Source organism: Setaria italica, chromosome V, assembly GCF_000263155.2.
Source record: "Setaria italica strain Yugu1 chromosome V, Setaria_italica_v2.0, whole genome shotgun sequence".
Lineage (NCBI taxonomy): Eukaryota > Viridiplantae > Streptophyta > Magnoliopsida > Poales > Poaceae > Setaria > Setaria italica.
The window spans coordinates 45,089,672-45,106,754 of record NC_028454.1 but is presented as its reverse complement, the minus strand read 5'-3'; the positions used below and the strand labels follow the sequence as shown (position 1 = coordinate 45,106,754).

At 48.8% G+C, this 17,083-nt stretch overlaps 4 protein-coding genes across 6 annotated transcripts in view; all 4 read right to left on the bottom strand.

The window, feature by feature from the left end:
- Nucleotides 1-1,181: 1,181 nt before the first annotated feature.
- LOC101772179 (CBS domain-containing protein CBSCBSPB1) lies at nucleotides 1,182-5,295 on the bottom strand. The gene is made up of 14 exons (XM_004971037.3): nucleotides 4,897-5,295; nucleotides 4,217-4,385; nucleotides 3,988-4,120; nucleotides 3,736-3,906; nucleotides 3,467-3,545; nucleotides 3,252-3,365; nucleotides 3,098-3,164; nucleotides 2,890-2,995; nucleotides 2,736-2,794; nucleotides 2,276-2,394; nucleotides 2,067-2,200; nucleotides 1,909-1,994; nucleotides 1,719-1,808; nucleotides 1,182-1,637 (listed from the first exon to the last, which is right to left on the bottom strand). Exons 1-14 carry the CDS (start codon nucleotides 5,055-5,057, stop codon nucleotides 1,461-1,463), a joined length of 1,665 nt encoding a protein of 554 aa, XP_004971094.1. The 5' UTR covers nucleotides 5,058-5,295; the 3' UTR covers nucleotides 1,182-1,460.
- Nucleotides 5,296-6,491: 1,196 nt separating this feature from the next.
- LOC101772582 lies at nucleotides 6,492-9,013 on the bottom strand. 3 transcript variants are annotated; one of them, XR_002677757.1, is made up of 3 exons: nucleotides 8,587-9,013; nucleotides 7,600-8,216; nucleotides 7,038-7,503 (listed from the first exon to the last, which is right to left on the bottom strand). XR_002677757.1 is itself a non-coding variant. In XM_004971038.4 (2 exons), exon 2 carries the CDS (start codon nucleotides 6,994-6,996, stop codon nucleotides 6,760-6,762), a length of 237 nt encoding a protein of 78 aa, XP_004971095.1. In that variant the 5' UTR covers nucleotides 6,997-7,503; nucleotides 7,600-8,460; the 3' UTR covers nucleotides 6,492-6,759. The 3 variants fall into 3 exon arrangements, 1 of the variants encoding a protein (XP_004971095.1); XR_002677758.1 differs by having other exon boundaries at nucleotides 7,600-7,720; XM_004971038.4 differs by lacking the exon at nucleotides 8,587-9,013 and having other exon boundaries at nucleotides 6,492-7,503; nucleotides 7,600-8,460.
- Nucleotides 9,014-10,371: 1,358 nt separating this feature from the next.
- Nucleotides 10,372-11,088, bottom strand: LOC101772990. Its single transcript, XM_004971039.3, has one exon. The coding sequence runs from the start codon at nucleotides 10,945-10,947 to the stop codon at nucleotides 10,570-10,572; it is 378 nt and encodes a 125-aa protein (XP_004971096.1). The 5' UTR covers nucleotides 10,948-11,088; the 3' UTR covers nucleotides 10,372-10,569.
- Nucleotides 11,089-13,406: 2,318 nt separating this feature from the next.
- Nucleotides 13,407-17,083, bottom strand: part of LOC101771771 (MADS-box transcription factor 51) — an 11,176-nt gene continuing 7,499 nt past the window's right edge. Inside the window, exons 2-5 of the mRNA XM_004971036.3 lie at nucleotides 15,364-15,445; nucleotides 15,077-15,132; nucleotides 14,898-14,994; nucleotides 13,407-13,949 (exon numbers count right to left, since the gene is read on the bottom strand). Coding sequence (XP_004971093.1) covers nucleotides 13,869-13,949; nucleotides 14,898-14,994; nucleotides 15,077-15,132; nucleotides 15,364-15,445 — 316 coding nt within the window. The 3' untranslated portion in view covers nucleotides 13,407-13,868. The remainder of the gene's footprint in view (nucleotides 13,950-14,897; nucleotides 14,995-15,076; nucleotides 15,133-15,363; nucleotides 15,446-17,083) is intronic.

Here is a 17,083-nt window from a genome sequence, read left to right as displayed (position 1 = left end):
ATTTGCAATTGGTCCCGTAGATTTTAATCTGGATCTGCTCATAACTGGTTGCTCAGGCTTGGATCAGCTCGGTCGTTCTGTCCATCATCGTCGTCGCCTCGTCGTCACTGCGTCTGCGAGGACGCCGCGAGGTGGGTACGAACAGCTAGCTTCGTTCGGAGCCGGCGGCCGGCGGCACGTACTGTACTGATGATAGCTTCATGAGGTGGGCACGGCCTGCTCCATCGATCATATCTATCGGCGCCTGCGACGATCCCGTAACAGAAGCGGTGGCCGTAGTAACAGATCCGGGGGGCTCGCTGCTCCGCTACACATCTGGCCCCCGGCCTGCTGCTGCGCGTGCAGCGGCTCCTCCGCCGGCCTTGTCGTTCTCGGCGTCGCACGCCCAGTTCCTGCGCTGCCAGAGCAACGTAACGCACGGCAGGCGCCCCGCGCGGCGCTCGGTCAGTGGGTGGTGCTGCTGCTGGTCCATGCCAGCCGGGCGGCACATGCATGCAGCGACTAGTAGTAGAGAGTTGCTGCGCCTGCATTTCCTGGCTCCGGCTCGTGCCGTTGTGCTGGGATCGTGGAGCAGGCGCACCGACGAATGCCGATGCCTGAGCCCTGCCGGCGGAACACGCGCCGCATCGTACGCCCATGCCAAGTTGGGCTAGTGGTTCTGCCGCAGCGCCGTGGCTGGCACCAGGATGTATATCGCCCCCACTGTCGTCCGTACCGCGCGCCATGGATAGGAGCAGGAGCAGCAGGGCCATGCATCATGGCCGATCGGTGCCCAGAGGCCAGAGCAAGTGCAGTGCAGGCCGGCATGCTAATCCCAGCCAGCCGTGCAGAAAACAGCTACTACTACGGTGACCGGTGAGATCAGCGGCGCCTAGTTCTCGGGGAAATGGAAAATGAGCAAGTGACGTCCCAAGTTGGGCCATATGATGGTCATGTAAAACTTGATACACAAAGGCCCAGGTCCGGTACTGCTCAATGCTCATGCGACTTCACGTCCGTATAACAACCGTTCCCCATAAAACTGCTGCTAGGAGTCAGAGACGACTGAATTTGCAGTCAGGATCAACAAGACACTGAATTCGCAGCCCAAGGAGCACTTGCCACAGAAAGGTCGACCAGAATTTGATCAAACAGACGTCTTCACATGCATCAGTGATCAGCCTGACGGTAAACAGCACAAGTGAAGGCACAATCATGCTTCTCTCGCTTGTATAGTCATCATGTGATTTTATGATACACTGACAGCCATGGTAAGACTTTGAGACTCCAAAACTTTGACCAACACCGTGTACACGTATGCAGGCGGTCATCCACTGCCGGGAAGTATTATTACAGTTTTTTCTTTCTTCTTTCTTTTCCCTCACAAGAATTAATTACACAGCCATTCTGGTCATTTCAATGATATTTGTATCACCAAGACGATCAAATGCGTGCTCCCCTGTCGTGCTTGACTTTGAAGCCTAACCTGATCGCTTCAGGTAAGCCATCACCCCAAGGCCTGCAACTAGAGCCGCACCGGCGGCAACAGCACTGTACGCGGATGCCCATGCATCCTTTCCAGCGTACTCGAAATCTGAAGAACCGCCGCCTCTCTTCCGGCGGCCAACACCAACATAATCCAAGTGCAACCTCAAACTCTGCAAGAGGAGCCTAGATATGAGCATCCTTGGCAGGAAAAACAGCCATCTATTCATCTTTGCTTGAAAATAGGAAATTACCTTCCAACCGATCTGTCTTGCGTGGTCAACAGCAGCTATAAGGTCACTGTCTGATGAAAGTATGACCTTATCATGATCCTCATCTTCATACTGTGAAATGGTTCCACAAATGAACAAAACTTAGATATTTGAAATAGCGATGAGGGTATGGTTACATATTGAGAAAGGCACGTAGATTCAGCCAAATTACCAAAATTTGTGGTAGATTTTTTCTATCAATGTCATCGCCGAGCCTCTGAAGAATGCTAGTTATCAGGTCCGTCAAGCTGCTCGTGTCTGACATTCAAAACGCATGAAGTTCAGAAAGCAAGTTAAATCACCGAACTAAAAAGATTATTTAATTTGTACCGCAGTTAAATCTGTGCATCCTTCCTTGCTTGTCCTGAATCTTGAACCCGAACATGTTTGATAAACCAGAAGCTGGATAAAAGGCAGATCTTGCTATATCTGTTGCCTCAGATGCCACTTTTGTTGATCCTTCACTGAGAAAATGCCAGGTAAATTAGTCACACAAAAGCCATTAGAGTGTAAGTTCAGGATGGAAGGGCAATACTGACCTTCTGGAGTCATCGTCATCATCTAGAGGTCCAATGGACATTGCTGAATCCCAGAACCTCTGCATCATGGCAGATGCTGCCTCGGATCCAGCTGCCCCAGCTGCCCCGGTGTTTCCGACCTAGACACAAAAAGGTAATAAGGCATTCAAGCACGCCCCGTAGAGTAAACATACACGAACATAATGGTCCATGAAACTTGCAGACCTTGCAGTCTACTGAAAGTTACTACAGTTACTTCTATCAAGCAGTGTATAATGATTAATACAAATTGCAATAAATTCACGAGACTTTACTTTGCAAACTAAACAACCAAGTATTGTGGGCACTATTATCTTACAGCTAAAAATGGCTTCTAACCTCAAACCGAAAAGCATGCGCATAGGAGTAAGACATAATTTATATGCACAAGATAACCCAGACATTCAGAACTAGATCCAAGCAGAAGGAAGTTGCCACTCACCGTTGCAATTGCAGCATGAGTTATGTGAAGAACATCAACAACAGTCACAACATTCCCATCTGGATAAATACAACACACATCACATCATGCATACTTTAACAATCAAACAAAAGACATCAGCTGGATTTAGCTCATTCATGGTTCATAGACATACCCCTGTCTAGAACAGGCAAATGTAAGAATTTCCCCTCATGCATTGTGTGAAGAGCATCAAGGATTGGGGTGTCAACTGTAGCACATTCAGGACTCTGAGTCATGACCTGTGGAAAGGAGTTTCAAACATGATGGTGGTTAGTTGACGAAGGTAGAGAATAAGAAATGTGACTGCATAATAATACAAAGATAATTATAATGAGCCTTGCCTTCTCGACTGTAGTGGACTCAGGAGGAAGATTCTGGGCGATAACACGCATCAATATATCTCTGGACCTGTCATAGAAAACAAAGCAAGGCTTTTAGTTTAACACAGATCTAGAATTAGCTGTTACTATAATTAGGTTGAGAGAAGGTACTCACGTCAGAATTCCCCCAGGTTTGTTTTCAATGGCTACAACTGCTGAACTCACTTTTAATTCCAGCATCTTCTTTGATGCTGTCAACACCATGTCTGTTGGTGCAACAGTGACCACTCTAAGCAATCAAGATCAAGAAATAAGTTGTTCTGAACTGGCACTTATATTTCTGAATGCTCAAGAAGGCACTTAATTTGAAAAGGAAAGGATATTACCTACTTTGAATTCTCAGAGATAATGGTCGACAGTGCTGGCCTAAACATCCGCTCTCGTAGAGTTTCAATAAAATTGTTAGGACCTGCAAAATAAAAGGAGAAAAGATTAAAGCGGCACACTGCCAAAGACATGAAGGCAAACTTTATACATAACACAGGTCGTCAGTACAGGTGAAACATAAAATGAGAAGGGTTGGGTGAAGCTGAAAGCATAATTATTTTAAAAAAATAGAATGAAGATGGAAAAGGTAAGGGAGTATGTGAACTACAGACCAGATGCAGCTGTTCCCCAATGCTTTTCTACGCCCTCAACAGCAGCAGCAATTGCTCTTCCTTTCTCCGCTGCCCTTTCCATCCGTGCAATAGCATCATACAGGCACTTGGCAATATCCAGCAGTGCAATGACTTCACCATTCTCCACAACAGGCAGATGTCTGAACTTACCTGGAACCAAAGGAAATTTTTCAGGGAACATTAAGATAACCGCAGGTAAGGTGCGCGAAAAATGTCAAAGCATTCACGTACCTTGCACCATCTTCTGCAATGCCTCAACTGCAAGCGTGTCTGCAAGCACAAATACAGGGTTCCTGGTCATGACCTTCGAGACCGGTGTCTCTTCCATCTTCAATTCACGAGCAATCACCCTTGTGGTTATATCCTGGTCAGCATTGTCAAAAGACAGCATATACAGTGAGAAATCAGGAATCTCTAAAGCAGCAAAGACATGTAGAGTGAAGAGGCACATATTCCTCACCTTGTCAGTGAGGATCCCGCAGAGCAAAGCGTTGGAGTCAGTCAGCAACACAGCGTCGACTCTTCGTGAGGCCATCCTCCGACAAGCCTCATGCACGGTTGTGTGATCCGGTATTGTCAGAGCCTTGGACAATCTCAGCCTTTTCACAGTTCTCTCGCCGGTCAGTGACCTAAAAAGCATTACATGAGGAGGCATTTTTCAGCTGTGGGTACCTGGGCACAAAGTTTTTTCCATTCCACAGCAGAAACATGGTTGACCAATCAGAAAGCAGCAGCGATCAGTGTCGTTTTGGTGCCAGGCAATTGCTTCTGGTTGAAATGTGTACAGTTTACGCTACACAAAACTCCAAAAACAGAGCCATGCGTATGTGCATGGTTTAACTTGTAACAGCCGAATGGGATTCAACAGTTTCTATTGCAACTGAAAGTACAAATCTAGATGTCGTAACCTCCATCGATTCCATAAAAATAGAATCGAATCTAGGCTAAGGAAGCTCCTATAGGTTGCAAAGGAAGCGAGACATGGAAGCTACAGCAGGTCATCACGCAACGCTCGAACCGAACGCTCCTCCTCACCCAACCACGACGCAATCAGAGAGAGGCAACCAGCTACGGTCTACGGGTAACAAAAACCTAGCACCGAAAAATGAGCAAGGCGACGCGTCGGGTCGGAGCACGTACGTGGAGTTGCCCCGGGAGATGGAGGCGGAGGACCTCCTGGAGGCGGCGGCGGCGCCGTCATGGCCGTGGCCGTTCTCGGCGGGCGGGAGCCTCCTCCTGGAAGCGGAGGAGGAGGAGACGCTCCTCCGGCCGTGCCCGGCCGCCCCCGCGCCGCCGTCCATCTCCCACCCCGCGCGCCGCCCACCGGGGGGGAAGCGAGGGGGCCCTCCGATCGGCGACGGCGCTGATCCGCGGGCGGCGCAGGCGGGGGGCGGCGGCGGCGTGCGGTGCCTCCTCCCCCGAATCGGGAGCTCCCACAAGATGGGGGGCGGAAGGGGAGGGAGGGGGGGAGGCGGAGCCGGAGACGGGAGCGGAGGTCGCGGCCTGCTGCTGAATTTTTTTCGGCCAATGGAAATTCTCGGAAATTTCCTTTTTCCTGCTCGAGGGGTGCTGGAAAGGTGGATTGATTTGGTTGGGCTGGCTGGGCCTCCCGTGTACGTGTTGATGCGCGCAAAAGGGTTGGGCCACGTGGGTCCGCGCGTGTGGATGGGGAGGCTGACGGGTGGGACCGGGCGGTGGCCAGTCTGCGCGATGCGGGGGGAGGAAGGGCACGGACACACGGTACCGTTTCGTTCGTTGCTGGGTTGCGTCGGGTTCGTTGCTTGTGCCGGAATCTCACTGCCTCGGAGGCCGCCGTTGCTTCCCACCGAAACGCAGACGTTTGAATACGCGGATCTTGAAATTGACGAAATTTTATCATAAACAATTCGCAATTCATTATATAAAAAGGCTTTTTACTATAAAATGCTGTCATTTATTCAAATCAAAACAAGTTACTGAACTTTAAGCTTATGGAACAAAAAATCTAACCAGTTAAACTATTCTTAGTTCCATTGCTCATCTTGTTTTACAATGAGTTTGTTTAGCATCATCCTTTTTATGACTTTGTTATACGACACCTACAACTATCTACGTACGAGTATTTTTCTCACTAAAAAATTCACCATTCTTTTCGACTGCTACTCGATTCGCCTCTTTGTCTTTTACCTTTGCCGACTTCAAACCCCTCCGTCAGAATAGAGTTAAAGGATTTGGGGATTTAAAGAAAAGATTGGGGAAGGAAGGCAAGGCTAATGGTGGAGGTAGCTTGTGGGCAGGGTGGTGATACGGGCGGGGTGTGTTTTTTTTTAGAGAGAGAGAGAGAGAGAGAGAGAGTGTACGGTGCAGCAAACGAGGCCCAGCCCGGTCTGAGCCTGATTCGCTAAAAGGACCAGGCGTGGTGCCGATTTGAAAAAAAAAAAACAGTTTGCCGAGCTCAGCCCCCGATCCGATTATTTATTCAATTATTTTACACGTAAACATGGTGGTGGCCCGGCCCGGTAATGGCCCGAAAGGTTTCCTCTGATGGTCTGTGGTGGGAGTGAGCATTGACCTGCCTGATTTTGCTTCCAGTGGAAAAAAAAGTGCATTTTTTTATACTAATAAAGCAGCAGACCCGCAATCATTTTATGCTGGTTCGGTCAATATGACCTGGCATTTTGGAAATCTACTCTCCTGTGATGGTGGTTGCGATTTGCGAAGCGAATTAACACTAAGCTACCATCTGGCAAACAGTATGAAGGAACAACAGAACGCACAGCATCCTCTAATTCTCAACAGAAACATTGGGTTGTTGCCAGAAACAGAAGCCAAGCAAATTGAAGTTTGTGTCCATGAACAACTAAATCCTCATCGGACAACTGCACTGCCCCCAGCTCAAATGAGTGCTAATACAACCGGGCAATTAAAACGAGCAAATTACCAAGGGACTACACAAAGCGCACACCATCACCGATTCACCATGTCAAAAGCAGCCTGAGAACCGAGCTGGCCGCGCGAGCTTGGCTAGGCGGCGTAGACGTGGACGCCGATGGCGACGACGAAGATGGTGAGGAGGCAGAAGAAGATGACGGCGTGGACGAGGATGGCGATGGCGCTGGTGCCCATGTTGCCGAACTCCACCACCCGCGTCCGCGCGGGCAGCTGGAAGAGCAGCCCCGGCGAGAGCACCACGAACAGGATCACCGCCACGATGATCGGGCCCCAGTCCGTGCTCGGCCGCGGCGACATGCCGGCGTTCATGTCGACTCGATCCCTTCCTCCCCCGCTGAGAGGTTCGCTTTTCTCGGCAGCTCAACCAACCAGTGTATCGATCAGCCGGTGTATCTGTGTGCCAATGCCAATGGATGCAGCAAGAAGAAGGTAGCTACAAGAATGTACAAGGCCAATATGTAGTGAGGTTGCTTAACGTTGGCTGGCTGTGTGGAGAAGGAGAAGGAAGGGGGGAAGAAGGAAGGAATGCGTGCCCTGCTTGTGCTTGAAGCAAGGTCGAGAGAATACATCTGGACAGGAGGCATGCAGCGAGATGCCTTCGCGCGCTTTACAGTCTGAAGAGGGCTCCAGAGAGGTGCTCCTTTGCAGCGGTTTAGGGCTTTAGGCCAAAGGAAATAGTTGTTCAGCAAATGGCTAGCAAGATTACCAAGGAGAAAAGTGATTAAAGGCAACGCGTTTTGGCTGGCTGGCCTTACAGATGAGATGCTTGCTCCCTTCCTCTGAGACGCCTGGCACAGTGGAGCAGTCACCTGGAGCCTGAAACCAGAAGGGATGCAGATGATGCAAATTGTTTCTAGCTCGGAGCTCGGACTCGGAGAGAGCCAGAGAGGAATACGTGATCACACAACTCACCTGCATCAGGTAACTGATTCTCAGACAACTAGGCTCGTTGCATTTGTTCAGAAACAGAGGAACCTGCAGAGAACAATGTCCTCCTACTGCCAAATCTTCTGATTGCGTGCCAATAGCGGCCCTGCAACAAGCAATGGATAATGCTTGTCGATCAACTCATCTGAAAAATTCCAAGTTGTCCACATGCAACTACTGGCGCCCATATCAACCTGAAGATATATACTCCGTAGAGCAACTCCACAATCTAAGAATATTGTGGAGAGGTACTCCCGCAGATTGATTTTCCGAATACCCTTTACATCTCCTCTAGCAGGTGGGTCCAAGATGTCAGTGGCACATTCATTTTTCTTTTTTTTCACCTTTTTATTCTCCCTCTCTTCTCTCTTGCCGGCAGCACACCAGGCCAGGAACTCCGGCGTCCCGCAGGTGGCGCGGGGGTGGCTTCGCCGGCGGGGCAAGGCTGGCGCGGGGTGCTGGACGACGGTATGGAAAAGGGATTGGAAGATGGTTTTTCTCAATTGAGAAAAAATTACTGGGAAAGGGATGGTTTTCTCAATCTGTTGGAGGGTGTCCTTTATGTCAGATTATAGGAAAAGAGGGTTGGTTTTCTCAATCTTCTGCGTTACAAAATACGAAGATATGGTCAGCGCAAAGCATATCTCAGCACCTGCAGGAACTAAATAAACTTCTTCGGAAGCTGGAATATGCCTAATACTGAGCTAGAAACCAAAAGTAGAAAAAAAAGGAAAACAAGTGAAGTGAAACATTACTGAATCGAACTAGCCAGTGTGTTAAAGAAGAAAAAAGAAACCAAACCGATGTTAGAATTCTAGGCATATTTTGGTATATTTTAATTCTAAAATTAAATATATAAAATATTATTATAAATATGTTGAGTGATTCAGTGATAAATAATATGTGCCAGTGTTCAAGTTTAAACATCTAATAAACAAGAATAAAAATAGGCACAGATGATTTAGGATGTACCCTGGGGCGGGGCCAGTGCCGAAGGCACCGGATGCGTCGTTACCATCTGGATTAGTCGTACTAATCGTGGGATGGCCTCAGTCGATGTAGTCGTACAAACGAGACGCCGAAAGAGGTCGATGCAGCGTAGTCCCTCGAACGGCCTCCGGGAGGTAGCAGGAAGAAGAAGACGTAGTCGATCAGCGCGGCCACCAGGAAGAAGACGTTGCAGACGAACAAGTCCTCGGCCACCAGAAAGTAGACGTTGCGGGGGTCGGCTGTAGAGGTTGCAAACGAACAGGGAGGGAGCAAGCAGTCGCGTTGAACGCTCCCAAAAACCTCATCGCCCACCTATCCGGAGCAGGATCTCCAGCTGAAGGCGAGGTTCCCGAGGCTCTGCTCTTGTTAGAACTTATGCGCGCAGTGCCTAGCATGGGAATGCAAAAGATAGGGAAAAGAGAGAGGTCTCCTGAAGAAGAGGAGGGCGTCTTATATAGGCGAGTAGTGAGAGAGTGGGGATGAACCTGGACACCGGCAGTCAACACAGTCATCAAACACAATCAATTCGCCTAGCCATCAAATGCAATCAAACCAGGCAATCAAACTACTGCAATCAAACCAGTAACCATTGGAATATTCCATAGTTTATTCCTTAGCTGTTACTGGAGTGAATTCTTTCAATTAATGACTCTGACGATTGGCAAAAGGTTCACCGCACTGCAACACATCACGTCGCATCGCTCGCTCGCTCGCTCGGCTCGTCACGACACGGCCACAGCGAGGCAAGCGAGCGCGCGCGCTCGCCAATCTTCTTTATTGACTTCACAATTGGTGTATACAGAGTCCACCATTTAAGTCAATTAAGATTCTCTTCAAATTCCCACGTGGACTAAACACTTAACTCTTTAGTTTTTATTACTGGACTTTTAATTCTTTTAATTGAATAAATAAATGGGCCAAGCCCGTATATTCCAACGACCGATGCTTCATCCCGGAGCGCTACTCGATGAACGCTGAGACGTGCTTCTCAAATCAAACATTTCTTCCTCCTGCGGCCGTGACGGAAACAGGTGGCTAGTGTCACATCCTGGTACTCTACGTCAAAGATGCTAGTCGTCAGTCAACGTACAATTATGATGCCCCAAAACTAGTTACACAGGTGACAGTAATTCACACTACGCTGTCCAAGCAAATAACAACATGATCAGGTTAACCATCCGGAGTTCTTCCCCAAGCGAAAACCAACCGTGAGGGATCGCTGTCATCCCTTAACAACTGCACTTGTGTTGGGATGAGAGATTGCATCTTATCCTGACCTAACAAGTGGTGTTGCAAAGAGCTCAGGCAAGACGCATGATCCGATCCCTACCAGCTACCATCTGATGGCGACGAGCAAACTATCCCCGCTACACTTTTACACGTAATCGCCAGCTCGTGAGCCACATGCTCGTTACTTCTCTATCACAGCTGACGAACTCGCTCAAAACACTCGCATCACTGTCCGGCAGGTCCCCTCAGCACAGGCTGCTTCTACACACATCTCTCTTTTTTATGTACGGACAGAGGTAACCGGTAGCAAATTTGTACTGCTCCGTAGCTCACACGCTACCATGTTTCGTGATCCTACTGACCAAGCAACTGGCAGATGAACAGAACGATAAGATTTGTCACCCTCATCTTTTGAATCTTTTCCTTAATAATCTAGGTGTTCACTAGTAGCATATCATTGGTGTTGTCATAGAAAAATGGTATTAGCATCTTGATTTCTCCTCAAGAACAAGAAAAAAATAAATAAAGAAATGCTTGTGGTAACAAATCAGAACATGGGGTTAAACAATCACTTAATTCTTGTGACGTTTCCTTCAATCAACAAGCAACCATCTCCGGGGATTTAGGTGTACAACAAAAGGGTGCATTTTTACAGGGATCATCAACTCTGTTTGACTCCTAATAATATTCAGGGACAAAGAAATCAAATCTACCCTGCTGCTGCTGCTGCTGGAGCTACGCTACGAGCATGTCGGAGCCGATCGGGGAGCAGATCCGCCCCCGCGTCTCGTCCTTGCATGGGAGCGCGGCGTCCTTACCGAAGAATCCGGAGGAGAGGGTGGAGACGGCGCCGGCGAAGCCGAAGAGCAGGGCGAGGCCGGCGACCCATGGCATGAGGAGGAGGCCGATGGCGAACGTGACGGAACCGCAGAGCATGAGCGCCATCGACGCGCCGAGGAGCATGGCCGCCGCCGCGGCCGGCGACATCCCGGGCGCCGGCCGCCCCAGCGCCGCCGGCGAGGGGGAGACGATCGTGAGGAGCAGCGCGCAGAGCTCCCGGATCATCCGCGAGTACTGCTCGCCGCAGCCGTCGCCGCCGGCGGTGCCCGTCATGTTTTTGGATGGAGAGGCGAGGATTCTGACTCGAGCTTCGGCGAGCAGCGACCGATCAATTGAGCGCGTGGGAGGGAGGAAGAGGAATCGGAGGAGACGACGCGACGCGGAAAGGGGGAGACGAGGGAAGCAGGAGGAAGAACAGAACAGGTCTTTATAGAACCCCCGTGGGCTGTGGTCCAGTGGACAAAACCGGGCCCGCCTACTGCTCCTCCCGGTGTCAGAGCCGGGTCCACGCACGGAAGGCGAGGCAACCGAAAAGCTACGCCGACGCCACTGACGGGCACAGACACGTAGGGAAGCCAGTGCTTGGCCCCACGCGTCGGTGGGGTGGGCTGCGGTATGGGCCAGACTGGGTGGGCGTTGGGAGGGTGGTCGTGACTGGTGGAACGGATTTATAAAAATGGGACGCGGCCCATCCCTATCCGGCGCCGAGTCATGGCCGCGCCGCATCGTTTGATTGGTGTTATCGCTTATCTGACAGGCCGGCCCATGCCACCGTGTTTCGCGCGTTATTTTTAGCGTATAGAAGATTCAGTTTTTATTTTTTTGATGGTGAGAATATTCAGTTTGGGTCGAGGGTTAAAGGTGAGGGCGTGAGGCCTAGCCGCCTAGGAAATGATGATAAGTGAAGAGGTAGGAGGATGACGTGTCGGGACGCAAGCGCGAGGTGACGTGGAAGATAAGAGGACGGCTCGACCTTTCCGTTTTCGCGCTTTTTTGCGCTGCATTTGGTTCCTTTTTTTGGTCCCGGTCGCTTTTCCTGTTGCCTAGTTCCACTTTTCTCCATTTCGCCCTCGGTGGTGTCCCCCCTAGTCCCTACGACCCCACGTCGGGTATTTATTTTTTGGGCCGGGTCGGGATGACAGTACCAGGCGGGCCTGTACTGGACAACCATCGCTTCGAGAGAAGTTAAAGTGGGCCGGACTAAGCCCAGAAAGATAAGATTGGACCCACGACCGAACAGGCAGGCCCGTCGTGAGAACTGAGAGAGCATGGAAGAAAACGAAAACAGAAACTGAAGCTTCAAACCGCTTTCGAGGTATCAAAAAATGATGATGATATTGGTAGCGGGAGCATGCCGCACTGTCGCACCACATGCCGGCGGCGACCGATCGAAGCCCTGCTCCATGTGCTCGGCTCCACTCCCCGTGATCGCCAAGGGTTAACGCGGCCGCCGCCTTCCTCTCCTCTATCTGGCCGTCCGTCGACGTGACGACACCACCTGCCGAGGGAGACCAGCTGCGCGCGCATCCCCGTAAAACCCACCGCTTGGACCGGGTCCAAGGCCAACGTGTCGCGGCGGGCGCGCGGGGCGGGCGCGGTCCCACGCCACCCGTCGCCGCGGGCACTTGTGCGCCAGAAAAGCGGCCGCGGCCGCGCAATGGCGCGCGGACACCGCGGCGGGCGCCGTACCCCTGGCCTTTTCGCGTGCCGACGCAGGGGAGCGCGGCGGGACACGGGACCCATCGCACGGCGCACCGCATCACCGCGTCGCGCGAGCGGCCTGCTGTACATAAACAGAGGGGGGGCACTTGGTGCCAGCCGCCGGGGGACAAATGGGACGGCGAGGGGCTTTGCCACCGCCGCAGCAGGCGCAGGTACCGAGGTACGTCGTCGCCGGCGGGCGGACGGTTTGCTTGCTCGTCGTTCCTTCCCTTTGATTTGCGCCGCGCGTCCGGCATGGCGTTGCGGAGTCTTACTATTACGGTCGTGATGGGCGGCATTCTTCTTCAGGCAGGGTGGCCAAGCATCAACTGATCGACCTGCTGCGCCGGCTGAGGAGAGAGCTCCCACTCCCAGGCGGTGGTGGTGATTTGTCGCCCGCCGAACGAGACACGGGCGCACGCTTGTCACCGCGTCGCACTGCCAGAGTGCGCGGTGTACCTATATATGGTGCGGCGTCTCCGTCTCGCTCTGCTCTCGCACGATGCAGCGTTCCACGACGGCATCGCACGGCCGTGATGGATCAGGGAGTCAACCAGGCAAGGGTGGGCAAGCAAAACGTCGTCGCCGGGCATCGCCATTCGTTCTTCCTGCAGCTCTATGGTGAGGTGCAGCGTCAGGTATACATGAGGTTCTTCCCCAACCTTTCTCACCCAAACACATCTCAGCTTGTTTGATGTGTTGGTCAAGACTCAAAAGATGAACTCACCTGGAGCCATGTTCGAGAAAAAGAAGTCACCTGGTGTGCCAGGACCAGGGTTATGCTTTCGCTATCTTCCGCATGGCATCATGCTGTTGCAGTTCATGTACGGAATAGGTGCAGATTCCCGGCACCCCCCCCCCCCCCCCCCCCCCCCCCAGCTGTTAGGGAATCAACGTGCATACTCAAAAAGCGCAACATGTTCATGCTCCCCGCTCTTGTCAAGGTAAAGTAGTAATCCAAAGAGACAACGACTGCCGCTAGTGGTAACATGTGACAAATTTTGTGCTGGAAGAAGATTATGAGGGGGAAAAAAAGAACCTGGTCTAGATGTTGGATTCGACGGCAACATCAAAGTAGCCCAACTCACAGCCAGGCCTGCTAACCAAACGTTGCTAACCACCTGCTATCACAGGAGACAAGGAGCATGAAACCACGGTTCCTTGAGGGTCACTGCATATTTGACAGATCCAAGCAAACATCGCAAGGTTACATAAGCCCACAACCAGTAAAAAAATCACTCGGCAAGCACAATTCTAGGAATCGCATGGTACAACATAAGGTCAGGTTTGGCAAGGCCGCAACCATTTGCGAATCCTGTTATTGAAATTCCCTTCCCGGCACACCTTGCCAGCAGCGAGCGACCTCAACATATCTCAGCTACCCAGCGATAGTAGGAGATGCTGGTAGCAACAGACGCACACCCCATTTCATTTGCCAGTAGCACAGAAGTCAGGGCGCCTTTGCTCTGTGCTGATTTGCTGGGAGCCACTCCTTAATCCTGTCTCCTAGGTCCACTGCTGTTCTGGCTGCTTGTACTTCCACCAGCACCACCATTATTTTGTTTCGTCAACATCTGCATTACATCAGAAAAGGCAAAGTCTAGATCAGAATGCCTGGAGGACCTAAATTGCATCTAGTAATTAGGCAGAATGATCCAAAGTAAGCAGTAGTATCCTTTCTTGAGGTCACTAACAAACTTTATACTGATCAATGTTCCAGTGATGCAGTTTCAAAGCTTCAGGCCAATATCTTGTGAGTGCCATTTCTTATACACCTATACCGTGTCTAGCTTACCAATGTTCTGGAATAGTAAAGGCAGCCAAATCCACTTGTCATCGCAATCATACAAAAAAGAAGCTCAATTAGAATATAGTGAAGATCTTTTTGGCATTTTGGTTCCTAGATAACCAAAGAGCTGAGCTCTCTGATGGGGCTTTTCATGAAAATTCCACCAGTTCTGCATTGAGATCAGGTTTTCTCACTGCATAATTGAGCAGAACTAGCATGCCCTTTTTTTTTCTTCTCCTTTTCTTTAAGGAGGTCAAGAACGTACTCACATTTCCATAAAGATGAAACTTGCACATATACAAGGAGCTGATACATAGGCTACATTCTAAAAAACTGTCAACTGAAGGCGAGCTAAAGTTAAACAAACATGGCTCCATATATTCTCTGTTGCCAGCATATCACCGGCCAAAGTTTAAGGACCAACACTTAATGTCTCTAGGTGCAGTATTTCTGTTTATTAGATGATTATTCTCATGTCCGATTGAAAATTGGGAAGGAGGAAACATTAGCAAACAATGCACCGCAGGATAATAGCAATATCTGGTCAGCAGGATATCAAATAAAGTGTAGACAAACCATCAGTAGATGCACAGTTAGTGTCCAGAATGAAATGAAAAGCACAAAGCCAAAATAACAGCTGCGTCATGTCATTTTCGAACATACTGAACTAATGGAGTGACCCTTTTCTAAATCAAGTGCAATAGTGACAGAAAACAAAGCCACTTAAGTGTACCTTTTTGGTTGTGGTATCCCTCAAAGCATTTGTCAGCAGTTTCTCCAGTTTCTCTAGTTCGTTGGCATCTGACTCGTTAGCATTGTTTTGTTCAGACCTGCAGGTTTGTTACATCTCAATTTTTGCCATTGATGGACAAACAAACAAAGTCGGTAGAAATAGTGGAAATTTAGAGTTACCATGTTGCGATCTCCTTAAGCCTGGTTTGCAAGTCTGAAGCAGCAGCATCCTGGCTCTGGGCCAAAAATTTTAGTCAGCTACATTTATCAGAACAGTCATATTATAGCTCTTTTCTGCTCTCATACATAAACTGTACAGGTACTTCACTAAAAAAGAACACAGTGATGGGCTGATGGCAAGTGTAGTAATAGTGACTGATGGATTTCATAATACTATCATGTCTTGCTTCCAAATATAAAACTGGATTATAAGTTATGCATATAAAAAGCCATATTGAGATCTTTACATCGTTGTTATTTCGGTCTCCTGCATTCACATTTCTTCCTGTTCCCGCAAATCGCTGATATCGTTCATATGTACCTTCTATGCTGAAAATGAAAAACATGGCAGCAGGGCATCAGCTCTATTTGCATCCACCTCTCTGAAAAAGAGGTGGGATTAGATCCTAAACCAATGTGGTACCCTTGGTTTTAGTTTGACGTATGACATAGGAACTACTAGGCACCATGTAAATGTTTACGCTCTATGTAGATAAGCTTAGAGAGAGAGAGTATGTGTCAAAGAGTATTGAATATTGTGGAACCCTATATTCGATCAAACTAGTACATTATATTCAGATTTCTAAAATAAAATTTGTGCACGTTGAACCTTGGATTCCCTCCTCTTTCTTCTAAAGAGACCCTTGATTCAATTATCATAACCCGAGAACAACAATTTGAATTTTGCACTATACCACCTAGAAATTGGTTTTAGAGGCCTTGAGTTTTGGCAATAGATGTGATAGGTATTATTGAAATATATCTTGTGACAGTTGAATTGTTTTTTCAAATGGATTCGAAATCAAGGCAACAAGTTTTTATCAAGTTTTTAGAGTTGATGGAAGAAGCCTATATTGAAAAACTCAATGGTGGGAACCTTGAGAATCCTAGAAAATGCCCATCCAATTTTTAGAGTTGAAGGAAGAAGCCTATATAGAAAAACTTGGTGGGAACCTTGAGCATCCTAGAAAATGCCCATCCCTGCGCTGGCAGGCGGACTTGAGAACCTTGTAGCATGTGGCTACAAATTATGGCTTGGAGGATTTGAATCTTTTTGAATGTCATAATTGATCTAACAATCCGTGCTTTTCTATGGCCGAAGAACCTAAAATGGTGTGTCGCCATCTCAGATGAGATGTAATCAGACAAAGACCAATAAGATGATGGAATGCTATCGTAGCATCCGTACCGAGTATAAAATCAAGAGATCCATAACAAGAGAGTAAGGCAAAGACAGAAACTCCATACTGACACATGTACGACAAAGGATAAAGGAGATTTTTCTTTCATCAAAGACTTAACCAAGGAATTGGCCTAAAATAGAAAACGAGAGTCCCATTCATATTGCAACAAGTTTTTCAAAGATTTGTCAAAAAAATGAACTACACCAAGAATCTAAGCAACCATTGGAGGCGTCAAGAGGTATCAAAGTGAAATATGAAAAAAGATTTCATGAAATTTTCTCTAGAAGGAAGCCTCTTAAAGTAAAAGTTTGGATTTGGATTGCTAAGGGCATGTTTTCTTCCACTTGCTAAACTTTAGCACCCGTCACATCGAATGTTTAGATACTAATTAGGAGTATTAAACGTAGACTATTTACAAAACTCATTACATAAGACGAATCTAAACGGCGAGACGAATCTATTAAGCCTAATTAGTCCATGCTTTTTCCACATTTTGCTACTATTGATATCTGGTAGTGATGGCCTAATTCAGCAGCTATTGTGCGAACGATCTGCTACCTTTGTAACAAGATAACCGTGTTCTTGTGGTGAATACTTGACCTATTGTATGGACATCTAGTGCTTGAATTCCTGTTGTCAGTTGTCACCGCCATTATCTTATAAGTAGAGCAGACCTTAGATTTAGTGAGGCCGATCCAATTCTCGCTACACATGAGGGAGAATTGTCCATATGCTCACGCCCTAGCAGCGCTCATCCCCTGGCGTGAGATTGACAGTGACTTCC